The 14168-nt window shown below is 39.9% G+C and overlaps 1 protein-coding gene and 1 non-coding gene across 2 annotated transcripts in view; one reads left to right on the top strand and one right to left on the bottom strand.

Moving 5' to 3' along the window:
* Positions 1-14168, bottom strand: part of mtbp (MDM2 binding protein) — a 28806-nt gene that overhangs the window by 10142 nt on the left and 4496 nt on the right. Inside the window, exons 7-13 of the mRNA XM_068735757.1 lie at positions 13114-13228; positions 10553-10669; positions 4588-4682; positions 4386-4452; positions 4019-4139; positions 2890-3069; positions 1145-1258 (exon numbers count right to left, since the gene is read on the bottom strand). Coding sequence (XP_068591858.1) covers positions 1145-1258; positions 2890-3069; positions 4019-4139; positions 4386-4452; positions 4588-4682; positions 10553-10669; positions 13114-13228 — 809 coding nt within the window. The remainder of the gene's footprint in view (positions 1-1144; positions 1259-2889; positions 3070-4018; positions 4140-4385; positions 4453-4587; positions 4683-10552; positions 10670-13113; positions 13229-14168) is intronic.
* On the top strand, positions 13864-13935 carry trnat-ugu (transfer RNA threonine (anticodon UGU)). The gene has a single exon. It is a non-coding gene; the product is annotated as a tRNA-Thr (tRNA).

Genomic DNA, 14168 nt, shown 5'->3' on the forward strand with positions numbered 1-14168 from the left:
TTGAAGAATTTCACTCCACTTCATTTAATCTGGCTCCACTCTACTGGTGTTTCGCTATCTTCTCCTGCCAAGGGGACATAATGTGTGTCTGTAAAATAATGATATTTCAACAGAGCGTTTCTGTGCACCAGCCTGTGCTGAGGGCTGGTGAGAGCTCAAACTGAAAACAGTTCAGGAGGCTCTGATTTGCCCCGACAGTTGAAAAAGCACACACTCTGAAGACTGCCACTGCAATTTTCTAATTTCTTGCTTCTTATGCGAGCAACATTACAAAACCCAAAGATGTTCAATTTATATCAAATAGAGAAAATGCAGCAAATCTTCACATTTAAGAAGAACCAGCAAGGGTATGACTTTTTCATTTAAAAAATAACTGAAATGATTAATGAATTATTAAAATAGTTGCAAATTTGTCATTTGTACATCGACTGAACGGTTAATCAATTCATTCTTTCAGCTCTTATAACTTTATGAAATGAGATTAATCTGTGTTTTGAAGATCTTATAACCTGTTTTTGAAGTTATGAGCCATGAAGCAAATTATTTGATGTGTTCTTCCATCCATGAAATATAGATTTATACATCGTGTCTTGATCCCCAAAACCATAAAGACATGTTGGAAGAATGAGTTGTGTGTCAGGGTACAGAAAGGGTTAGCGACATGAATCAGATAATCCCCACACTGTAGAAATGACTGCTGAACAGTGTGCACGATCAACCAGGTGGATGTATATATGTCTGTCATGAAGTCAACATGAAGTCTCAAACAATATTCCTGATGAGTCAAGGTTATGTGTTATGTGAAGAATCTGTACCCATAAAACCAACTCCATGAACCTGCTCTACTGCTCTGTGAGAGGTTGCTTCTCCATCCTGCTTGGGGGCATGAACGTTTGATTGACATATCGTAGAGAACTCGAGGTTCTGTTCTGAGGGCTTTTCTTGGATATTATCAGCAATTAGCATGCAAGAAAAAAAAATTGCATTGGTAGCACTAGAACACAACAAAAGTGGTGATGAAATCTGTTTGACTTCAACAGTGTGCTGTAGTTTCTGTCTACATAACGTTTGACTTCTACACCACCTACTTTTTATTCCCAGAATTACAGAATATTCTTGGATTTGTTGTAAAAGTAGAACTTACTGAGATATTCTTTGAGCACCAGGGTCTGGACCCGGGTCACCTTCTTCTCTCTCTTCAGCAGGCCGGCTCCTTGAAGACAGGGAAGAGGGTAGAAGATGCTGCCTACAGCGCCTCCTGGCCAATGAGAGACAAACAGTGAATAAAAAAATGTGTAAATCTCAACTGTGTATTCATTTGGAGAGGAATTTGCAGAATGTTTTGATATTTCTCGAGCAGGATCAGAAGAGGCAATAGAGAGTTCTTTGATTTTGCTGCAAAAAAGGTCAGTTCACTTGAAATACTTGGCAGAAAACTCTTTAAGTCTCTAAAAAAATCTGCGAAACGAAACTAAAAGAATATCACTCTTGGAAGGAATTACAACTCATTTTTCATTCATTATAGCCCCGTTTAAGGCATCATGAGGTACAACAACAACAACAACAACAACAACAGATAAACCTATTGCTGCTTCCATACTTTGTAGTAAACATATGGTTCATTAATTAAATCTGTCACTGCTTTGTTGGTAAAAGAGACTCAAACCATTATGCTAGAAAAGGTCACAAATATATATTGAGTATTTAATGCTTTGTGTTCTGGTGCAACAACCCTCAGGTATGCATTTTAAGACTTTCATTTTTATTAATAACGTTGCTGTCATTGAAGCAGTTAGGGCACCTTTTTTTCTTGCTCTGTATTTAAAAGTATTTCAAAAACGTCTCCTGAAGGTTGCATAAAGTAAAACAACAGTGGAAACTCTCGGGAGGAAACACCACACTCGGTCTCTTGAATAACATATAAAGCCCAAGAACAATGAAGGACTTTCATCCAGGAAGAAGAGAAGTTTAGAGAACAAAACATACAACAGTTTGAAATTCACGTGTCTGTTCTTCTAGTCCGCCATAACCAGCCAAGGCTTTTGTTCAACCATCCATCCGGTTCTTCCCTCTCACCTATACATTCACTCCATTCCTCCTCATCACCTCTCCTTCTCTCTCTGTCAATCCATGTCTCTTCAACACCCTTTATCACTTCTTTTCTCTTTGATTGACTGTTCTTAGTTTAGTGACAAGGATGAGGAAATCCTTAAAGGAGCAGTCCAATGCTGTGAGAGAGGAGGGGAGGAGAAATAATACAGGCTAACCTGATGAACAATGGCCGCCCCTTATTCTGTCGATGAAGCCAGAAGGGCTTCTACTCCAACCGAGCTGAGGAGCTGCTTTAAGAGACACAGAACACTTGAAAGGCTTCAAGTGTAACAAATTACTGCTAAATGTTCCCAAATCTCCAAATGTTTTTCAAACTGAGGTTTAAAACCATCAGCAATTTGTACTCCTTCTTCTTCGAGTCATAACAGACATGATACACATATTTTTAGATTCATAGTGACTCAAACACTTTCCGAGGACAACATTATCTCTGATTATGATTATGAAGTAAATAAACATCCATAAACCACTTTGACATTGTAGAAAAAGACGCTCCTTCCTCACAGCCCCAGAACTTGCCTGAGACTCACCAAGTTTTCTTCACTACAAAGTAATCCAGTTATAATTGCCTGTACATCCATGGGTACATAGCAAACTGGAACTGAAAATAGCTGATTTGGCATTCTTTTAATGGTGCAAAATAAAAAATGTTCACGCTACAGGTCCAAGATGCTGTGATTCAAGTTTTTAGCAATTAAAGTGACACGAAATCAATCACAGTGGCACACACAGAAACACACACTCACACTCCTCTACGAACATGACAACTTAATATACCTGATGATGTCAGACACTTCTCTCTCAGCAGCCCTGAGACGGTTGCCATGGCAGCCGCTCCATTGATTTGACTGTCTGAGTGCAGAATCCTGACCCTGCAGCCTCCAAACCCAACGTCCTCCGAGCCCTGGACCAGGAGGAGGTAGTGAGCACTCTCACCTTTCACCTCTACGTCAGGCACTGCAGGGTGCCCACAGAAAAAGAGAGATTATATCCAGAGTTAACCCACGAATAAAGAGGTAATTCACTTCAACGTGTTTTACAAACTTATTATTTATTGCTTTAACACCTGCTGCACTCTCCAAATGATTTTTAAATCCTAATTTATCCTTTGGTTAGCTGGTAATAATTTCCCATTTTATATGATTTATTTATAAATATTTTATCCACACAATTCTACTTAAAATGTCCAGTGTGTAGGGTTTAGGGGTATTTATTGGCAGAAAAAGAATAATATTCATAACTATGATTTAATTCATGTTTAATCGACTGAAACTAAGAATCGTTGGGTTATTGTTACCTTCGACTGAGCCCCCCATATCTATATAGGGAGCAGGTCTTCTTCACAGAGCTGCACCGCCATGTTTCTACGGTAGCCCAGAACGGACAACCAAAACCACAGGCTCTAGAGAGCGCCTTTTGTGTTTTTAACTGACCTGAAGGCCACCGTAGATTCTCTACACGCTGAGCGAGTTGAGGGTATTCAGTTGGTTACATTCTGCAACGTCACCGCTAGATGCAAATAAATGCCGACACACTGGACTTCTCAGATACCTTACTCTAAAAGCTGTTGATCAAGCATTTTGTATATCCCTGCTGTCCAATTCTTATATTCATTGTTTAGCATTTGCTACAGCAATCCAAATTCCTCAAGGGTATGCTATGTCAGTACATATTGTCTTGTGAATTTTGTTTCTGAATTTTCCAGTGGTGCTTTCCAAATTGATTCAGTCCTATTTCCAAGTCTGCTTCCCCAACGGAGTGTTTTATTATCTATATCCGTATATTCCTAGTTACCAATTTATTTCCCCACAGAAGGTGATATGGCTCCTCTCTGTTGTTGCCAGACAGTCATCCATTTAACAAGGCAATGAAAAAAAGAAGAACAACAAAAGAGAAACAGTCTTACAGTCGGGTAAGGACTTTGGTCTCCTGGCTACAGACTGTCTCCAGCGCTGCGAGCTGAGCTGGCTGGCTGCGTGCTGAGCAATGGGGGTGATTATACAGGACATGCTGAACAACGCTCCGACCTAGACGTAGAAACACAGTTGATAAACATACACACTCACACAGTCCCTCAAATCAAATAGAAAATGCATCTTTAAGGCATTTTCTACTGTATGTCCTATCTACATGAACACACATTTGACTTAAGCAAACAAGCAGAAATGTAAGTTTGAATGCAATTAATTAAGTTATTTACTTCATAAGTGATGTTATATGACTGACTTTTCCCAGTATTTGTACTTATAAAGGAACACTTTAGGAGGTGATACCTTGCCACGTAGTGACTTCAACTGGTCCAGCAGAAGTTTAGCTTTCATCGACTTCCCAGACACGCTTCTGTTTGTTGGTGGTGAAGGAACAATACAATACAGGGGAGAAACAAAGCCGCATTTTGTGACACACACACACACACACACACACACACACACACACACACACACACACACACACACACTTCAGAAATGAGGATACAGTTCAAACTGGGTTGTGGACAGCAGAAAGCTGGGCAGGTCTGATAGATTAACCAGCTGAACCAAATCTAAAACTGGTGCGTAGTAATGGAAGACCTGCAAAGACAGAACAGACAGACAGAGAGGGGTGGAGGAGAGAAAGAATGAAATAAGGAAAGAAACAAACAGAGAGAAGAGGATGAAGAATAAACAACAGGGTTATCTTATCACACAGACAGCATCTAAAAAGAGCAACAACAACAACAAAAAACACAGTAGTTTGTGAGGCAACAGCTCAAGAAGTTGGAGAGCATCCAGCGGTTGAAAGACTAAGATACAACTGAAGTGTCCTTGAGCAAGACACTCAACCGTAATCAGCTCAGAGGTGATGTTATATAACCAACCCCAGATCTGATCTTCCTTTGTTCCAAATCTGGATTTGGATTTCCAGTGGAAATGTCAGCAAAATCATTTTTTGGTGCATTCAGACGTGTGTGTGCAGAAAGGAAGAGGAGGATTTAAGGGAAAGGAAAACAGATTTACACACAGAGACAGAGCACGGACATCCACCGTTATACCCGCTGTGTAATTACCTAAACACTAGAGCTGCGACACGTCAGAAAATTAGAGATCAATTTCTAGCGCAAGTTCCAAACACAAAAGATGACTTCTTTAAATATGAAGATTATTCATTTACAAAAAAACTAAGCAAAGAGCCAGAAAATTACTTTAAAAAAAATGAATCAAAATTTTTTTTGATGAACTGACTGCTGACCAAATTACCGATTAATTGACTAATCATTTTAGAGTTACTTAACACTTTAAACATATTAAACGTTATTATGTGTACAACATATGTTTGCAAGTTTCTGAAAAATAAATGGCAACCAGCCCAAGCCTAGTAATTGTATTTATGTTACAGGCAGATTTTTCATTTTTTGTAGAACTTGAACTTGTCATTCTTAAAGTCACTGAGAACGTATAGCATGAGTAAATGTTCATTTTAGTCTTAGAGTTTGCCTTTGTGTGTTTACATTGTTGCAATTAGTTGATATGACTTTTGTCAAATAAATAAACTCCTTAATATTAAATAATTACTGTGTACAGAATCGAGAATCGATTTTGAGTCGAGAATCAATCATGATCTACCAAAAGATTCACTCCCATACTAAACAGCCCATCCGTTACTTAACACAATGTAGCTCACATTTAAAAAAATTAAAATAGACCTACATTTTAACAATATGAAGTTGTCCTACTTATCTAATGAGCTCATTAGGTTATGAGCAAATCAATAATATATAAATCATTTGTCACATGGAAAACCAGGACATTTGCATATAGAAAACTACAAGAATACCAGGAAAGCCTGAAATCTCATCATTTATTGATCTGGATTAAAGAATGACGGGCTGACCTATTTCTGATAGACTCTTATAGATTAAGAGCAGACCGAGATTTTAATGAACCTGGGTCGAATTTACAGTCTTGCTAGCAAGATGGTAAAGTGTATTACTCATTTGTTCAACCAGCTGAAGAGAATGACTAACGCAGTGGCCTCCAATACTAAACTATCCTCATTACTTGAAACTGTCCTTGTATCTGTAATGGTTTCAAATTGCATATGCCTGTACTTAAAATGTTTTTGTTCTTTTCAACATGACTCTGGGTGATTCAACATGTAATAGGGTTCGGGTTTTTGCAGGAGCATTCCATATTATTCCCATAGATTGCTGTAATCTTGTCCCCTGTGAATATCCGAGCAGTTCAACAGTAAGTGCTCTTCAGGAGCAGCACATTGTGATTTTATATTGTGTAGCAGTCCTCCATTATGTAACAGGGTGCCGTGAAGGCACGGAAGCCTTCACTGACCACCACTGGTGCTATTTCCACCTATACAATAGAAATCACTTACATTAGTAAAGTTAGCCATTAGCAAGTACTCGTTGGTATGTTGCAAGAAACTAAATGGCTGACCAGCTGATGTCTGACTTTCACTGTAGGATACAGGGTTCAGGAGAGGAGGAAGTGCAGAAGTTTGAAAGCAGATTTTGTGCCCAGTAGTCTGAGAAAAGAAAGTGCTCTGTGAATGCCCTTTCCCTTCCCTTGACAAACAGGGTTGAGGCACTTTTAAAAAGGACACTTGAGAGAGAGACTAAATGTCACCATTTGAATATGCTATAGGGCAGCTGAATCTGTGTAGGAGAACATTCACCATTAATAAAAAGATTTTCTGACAAACAGCTCGCTGGAGAATTAAGTAAAGAGAATGAAAAAAGTTGACTATGACGTGATTAAGAGGAATGTCCACTTGATTTGAAAATGTGCAGAATGAATTACTTTTAGAGCAACATCTCCTTGACTGCACATTTTCTAAAATCACTTTTTCACTTGGACTCAATTTCCAGTCTTCTGAGTACGATTGTAGAATAATAGCCTTGTTAGATTGTAGAATAACGAGTTGTATCCTGTAACAAGAAAGTGCCCATTCTTCCAATATCTGTGGTTGTACTAGCTCATTCTGGGCATAAGCAGTGCCGAAAATTAATAAACAGGACATCAATGTGATGAAGTACCTTGATTTGACAAGTATTTCATCTACTCAGACAGATTCTCATCTCAATATTTTGTCAATTAACATCGTCTTTATTGAATTTACAATTATTATATCATATGTGTCGATATTGCAGCATAAAAATGACTGTGATCGAACATTTTATCCATATAATAGTCAACAGTATTACAGGTGTGTGATATAAGCAAGCTTACACTTCATACTCGATTTTATAAATCACGCAGTAAAACACACACTTTGGGTTTGGTGCTCACACAGCACAGTGTGGTCTTCCTTCCCACTGAGACTGAGCGTCTCTGTGTGTGTGTGTGTGTGTGTGTGTGTGTGTGTGTGTGTGTGTGTGTGTGTGTGTGTGTGTGTGTGTGTGTGTGTGTGTGTGTGTGTGTGCGTGCGTTAGTAATTAACACAACAGTTAGTCCTGACGGTGTGGAGGCCTAATAGTTTTTGTCGGAGCATAGTTTAGATTTTACAGTCAGTTATCCCTGCAGAGTGGAGATGTGATAGTCTTGTTGTCCTCAGAGGGTTGTTTATATTGTGTGCCAAGACAATCACCGCCATCTGCTTCTCTGTGCACAGATCTAATGAGATCACACATCCGGCGCACACAAACACACCGGCTCACTCTCCACAGACGTGTAAACGGGTAGCACACACACACCTCAACTGTGGCACTCTGCTGTGTTAACTGAATAATGAGCGTGCGCACACACACACACACACACACACACACACACACACACACACACACACACACACACACACACACACACACACACACACACACACACACACGCTATCTGGTGCCAAACACAAACTCACAAAGCAGACAATGGTTAGGATAAACACACACATATATTGGAAATTATAAAACTTACAAAAGCCACTCTGTATCACTACTCTTGTCTGAAGAGCTAATTATTATCAGTACTTCTTTAGTGTGTACAACAGACATCCTTTAAGCTACTGCCCTTAATGCTAATGCTATAAATGCTAATAAAGGCCGCTGTGTGTGTGTGTGTGTGTGTGTGCCATTAGACCCCACATCAGGGCATAACTTCCGAGGCAGAGCTTCTGTGTGGTTCTATTGTTATGGATGTTAATCTACATTATAAAGTTCATTACAGAACAACACTATACCAACTGTTATAAAAGACCTTGTCTCACACAGAGTACACTCTCTAAACAAATACACACAACCAGCACACAACATCTTCTCCATGGAAAACAACACACTCTCAGACTATAACATATTACATGCTGGAACAGTTAGCATTTGGGTTTTAGTACTTCTGCTCTTATAGAGTAAAAAGCTCTTCATGTCATTCATCTCCAAGTTGGTGGATGCTTCAGTGGCAAAATGAGAAATGCAGTTATAACCAAGACTCCCATTCAGCAACTTAAAAAAAGTAGCAAAACTATTTCAATGTATTTCCTAGATTAGAAAAAAATCACCTGTATGTTACAAAGTCCATAATGTTAGAGCTCACACAATTAGTTGACTAGTTGAGTTGTCAATCTGCAGTTATTTTGAAGGGTGAATCGGGCACAGTGGTGCTTTGAGCTAAATGCTATTGTCAGCATGTTGAGCAGGTAATGTTTACCAGTAATTACCAACTATGACAGTAACCGAGTGTGTGTTCCAGTACTCATACTACCGTACTATTTAGTATGCCAGAAAAAGTCCCAATACATAATATGTTTAAGTTTTGACATATTATAATAATAAGTATAATTATTATTTATTGCTGCATTTAAATAAGGTTACACTTGAATTGTAATTCCTCTTAATTTTGAAGCTTTCTTACCAAGCTGCTGTAGCACAATTTATTACTTTAATAATAAATAACAATTCAGTAAATGTATATCTATGTAATAATTTGTTACATTACACAACACTGGTATCGGTTCTCTGCAACGGCCAATACCCAAAGCCCAGGTATCAATATCCAGAAAGAAAAAGTTGGATCGATGCATCCCCTAAAAAGTAAACAGGTCATATGAATCACTTGCTATCAAAAGTGTTGATACGTGAACATTAACTGAGGCTACACGTTGAGTGGATAGAGATATCACTGCGAGCTGACAGATAACTCTAGTTTCTCAGTACCAACGATTCATATCCCAAGACAAATACCTCTGAACCGCTCTATTAGAAATGTGGAGGACAAAATCTGACAAAAAAAAAAAAGTGAACGATGCAACTGAAGGTTGCCACATGAAGCATATAAACTCTGGTGAGAGATTGATGGATAAAAGATGAGCGCTAAGGTCTAGGAAAGAACATGTGACTGCAGCAGACAGATTCCCATCAGTTAAACCCTGAAGCAGTGGCTCTCTGTGATGAGATGATAAATCTATACTCAATACTGTTTTGTGGCTTTATGGTCATCAGAGGTACAAGAGGTCGGCCATCATTTGGCAGATAAAATACATTTGATTCATCTGACTGATGGTCCTTCAGTCACAGGTTCCTCAGTGTGATTAAAGGGCAACCAGGAAGTGACCCTGTTGAACTTATCTCCGTCTAGCCACCAGAAATCATTAGGAGATTGTGCCGCTTATACAACTCTTTAGCTTGGAGGTAAGATGAGGCTTGAACTGGGGTTAAAGGAACAGTTCCTTCCTAAATGTAAATTCAGTCATTATCTCCTCGACATCCTGTCGATCCAAACCTTGCCTAAAGTTTGAAGGAAAACAGACATACAGGCGTAATTATATCATCGTCTTCTTTCAAGCTTAATGACCTCAAACGCGTTACATTTCTCTCAACAAGATTTCCTCACTGGCAACATTAGGACCAAGTACAGGGCCCACAGCACTCCGGCAGAAGACTCTGCTCACTGCTGTGATGCAACTGCTGGCACATCAGAGCATTTCTTTTGTCAAAGAGGAAGAAACAATAAATAATGAGGTGGAAAAGTTACCCTGTGGAGATTTCTTGTAAACAAAAAAAAAAAGAGAAATGTTTACATTAATTTCTCACCAAAACACATCGTCTGTAATCTTGAAGTGTAATAAACGTGTTAAATGAATTTCCTTACTCGTGAAACTAGAAGCAGGATGTGAATCACACCGCCTACGTGAGTGTTAATGCACAATACAAACAAAACAGGGCGCAACATTGCTTCATAGCGCCAACGATGCCAACGGAAAGGATACGTCACTCACGACTGATTGGTTGGGGCAAACGGAATACAAAGCCCTGAAACAAAATGGCGATTCAGTCTACTTATCAGGCTATAGCTATCACACACTTGCGTATTAAAAGACGGCCACATTCTCAGTGCAGTGGGAACTATTCCCATAAGTAAAGGCTTTTGGTGGTCTGAGGTGTTTTTGAGATTAGAACAAAGTGGAATAAAGGTTGAGGTTGGTGAATAAATATGTGAGAGGTAAGGAGCTCAGGACTCACCTCAGACTGCAGTTTGTGGTCTGTCGTGGTGTAGGGAGCTTGCAAGAGGCCGGTCTCTGGTGTGTGACGCAATGGAGAGCGCAGAGAAAAGCCGTCAAAACGGAGCTCCGACACACACTGAGGCAAACACACACACAGAGGAGAGAAAAGGTCACCTAGTGGCAAGTTATTTTATTCTGTGATTAACAATGCTACAGTCTATCATGCAGTAAGTGTTTGTTTAACACTGAAATAGACATGGTTTGCTTTGTCACATGGCTGCATAGTTAATGGTACACACACACACACACACACACACACACACACACACACACACACACACACACACACACACACACACACACACACACACACACACACACACGTAGTAGTAGCTGTTGTTGTTTTGTATTACACAGCTGTAAAGTGGCGGTGGTTGTTCTCAGACAGGCTCTTATTCCTTTTGGGAATTCTCCTTTGTTCCACTGCTCGCCAACTGTGAAGCTTTCACTGACTGACTCACTTCTGAAAGCAGCAACTTAGCAAAGGTCACTTTAGTGAAGGAGAAGCTGCACGCTTGCCTCAGCACAGAGATGACTGGAGAAAACTTCTGTCAGCCGTGCAACGCTGTTGCCAGTTCACTAGGACAACGATTCAAACTGGCCTGCAGCTTTACTTAAAATGTTGTGTTTTTAGAGGCTGTTCCACAACATATCAGCTAATGCTGCTTTAAACTTATTTCAGAGAAGAACACAAACTAGATCAACGACCTAAACAAATTCAATCATTAAGTGATTTGAGCCCAGAAAGTTTTTGTCTGTTACATGTAAAAGGGCTTATCTGCAAAGATCTTATCTGAAGAACCTATCAATTACCCTACCCCTACCCCCCCATTCCCTTAAAAGATAATCAAAAATGATGATGTGTTTACCTGTGCATTCACTTTGGCGGCCTCTCATAGTTTATGCTGAGCATCCGCCATCAGCAGTAAAAGGCTTACTGCCCCTCCAGACCACATACTTTTATTTCTTCACCCCATCATCCAAAAATAAAAAGACCCGCCCTCCATCTGTCTCTGATACGGATCTTCCACACTTTGACAGATTAGTTGTGAATATGTCCACCTTTCTCATTCTCTCTCTCTCTCTGAAAACAGTTTAATTTGGAGGTAGAACTAAATGAATTAACTTTCTTTACCCATTTCTGACAGCGTATCTTGACTGTGTACACTTGTTTGATCAAGTCCCTCTCCAGTCAGACATGTTGTTCTCATTGTTAACCAACCGTGATGTTTGAGCATCACTGTGCAGAATGATGTACAGTATGTGCAGAGTTTGTTTTCACATGCATCAGCTTTAAATCTCTGCAGTGAGCATACACTGACAATGGACTTTAATGATAGAATCAATGGTCAGATTCAATGATAGAATCTGGGTGACTCACTCCGGTCCACATCCAAAGAAGGTAGAGAACCCTTGGTCTAAAGTATCTTTGTATGTAGAAGAAAATCACAGCAAACATAGAGAAAAGTAGGTGGACACTGGTGTTTGCATGATTTTGGCCATATGGAATAGTAAAAAAATGAATCGGTAAGGCCTACATTATATTGTTTTCGTGAAGAGAATGAAGTTGAGTACTGTTGGTAGAGCCATTATTTCTTATCTAATTGTGCTTTTACACTTTAAATTCCTAAGAAAGTAAAGACCGGCGATGTACCTGCAAGTCAATAGCACCATCGGTGTCCTTTAAATACAGACAGAAGCTGCCCAGAGGCGTTTTCTAACACTTGTCCTTGCCTAAATCCTAAATAATCAATTACAGCCGACTCCTGTGTGCGAAAGGTCTCGTCAATGTGGTGCCGGGACGGGCCGGGTCGGCTCTGCCGGGGCAATGCCAGCAAGGCAGAGCTATTTCCCATGACCCCTCAGTGAGCTCCAGTAATGCCTCCAGACTTACCTCCCACTGAGTCAGAAATTCACATAATTCAAAAGAAAATATGTGAAAATGGACCCAATGCCTTTGTGTGCACCGCATGAGTAATTCCATATGAAAAAGATAAAAGAACACACACTGAGGCCTGATTCAGGTCTCCACGAGTTGCCCTGGCATAGGTGGTTCTTAGGAAAACGCTGTTTCCTCTGCCTTCTCTCGCTGAGCCCAGCAAGCTGTGTGCAGAGACAACACAGCTCATAACAAAAAGCCCCGGACAAGCAGGCAGGTAGGTTCAAAAGAGCACCGCTTTCTCTTCATGCCCTCTACAGCACTCAACCAGCAAACACACAGAGACTCAGAGACTCAAAGAAGTTCTTTGTCTCATCAATCAACAGCTAGTAACACACACACACACACACACACACACACACACACACACACACACACACACACACACACACACACACACACACACAAATAATAAATCTATACTTTGTTCTCCTGCTGCACAATGTACAGGTTTAACTGAATTCATGTTTTCTCCACCTCCTCCATCTGTCTTCGTCAAGTTAAGAGGACAACAGTAGAATAAACCTTGCATAAAGAACTGCACCCTGCATGTTTCCTCCACTCACTTCTGAGGTCCTCACCTTCTTCTCTCTGATAACCAGGCCACCCCTCCACAGCTCTCTATGATCCATACAGTTGTGTAGGTCAGCAGGCTCTACCAGACTGGCACTCAGGTAAGACGCTGCTTTCTGCCACCTGGGCAAAAAAAAAAAAAAACAGCACAGGGGAACTTTAGGAACTTGTATTCATTCTTAACTTCTAATCTCCTATATAAGCAAGTACAACAGCAGTTTATTGCTATGGATTCAATGAAGCTATCTTAGCATCAACTGAAACGAGTGCTTCAGAAGATTCAAGCATTACTGTAAATTGACTTTACTCATATTTACTCTTCTAACTCCCCCTAGTGGTGAACTGGGAGCACTTCCAAAATAATTACATCTGCTAATTCATACAATATCGCTGCATTTCCTAGCATTTTGGGTAATCTTTGCAATTTCTCCTTTAGCAATTTTCATGTTTGGCACACAACAACAAACTATTAGTTGTGTGTGTGTTGATGTGTGTAAAGACCAGCAGCAGCTGAGACTGAAGAGAACGCACTCGTCTGGTCATAGAGCTGCCTTAAGGACAGTTAAGGAAAATGTTTGCACATCTTAATTTAGATCAGCTAGGATAGTGTATTGTTGCATCATGTGAACAGTTTCTGCATTCAAGCAGCTGGTGCTGCATAACAAAGCTCAGGACACACCTTTAACCTGTTGATCTAACTATGTCCCACACCCTGGGTTGCTCTTCATAACTGTGATCTGGTACAGTAGCTTTTATATGGCTCTATAGCTCAGTGGCAGAGCACTGGTCTTGTAAACCAGGGGTCATGAGTTCAATCCTCATTAGAGCCTTAATTATTATACTAGTTACAAATAGTTACTTAAATTATAAAAAAGCATAAATACAGTGTTTTTATGGCATGACATTTCAGGGAAGAGGTGGTTCATCTGTAATTGTCTAGTGTTGTAGGAGCTCAATGGAACCAACTACATTTTATTGTGTTATTAAGATGAGACACTACAGGCAAAAACACAATTGGACTGATAAATGAGTCTCGTATGTGTGTGTGTGTGTGTGTGTGTGT

This window comes from Cebidichthys violaceus, unplaced genomic scaffold (genome assembly GCF_023349555.1).
Source record: "Cebidichthys violaceus isolate CVI_PGR_0920_01 unplaced genomic scaffold, fCebVio1.0.p SCAF_7, whole genome shotgun sequence".
NCBI lineage: Eukaryota > Metazoa > Chordata > Actinopteri > Perciformes > Stichaeidae > Cebidichthys > Cebidichthys violaceus.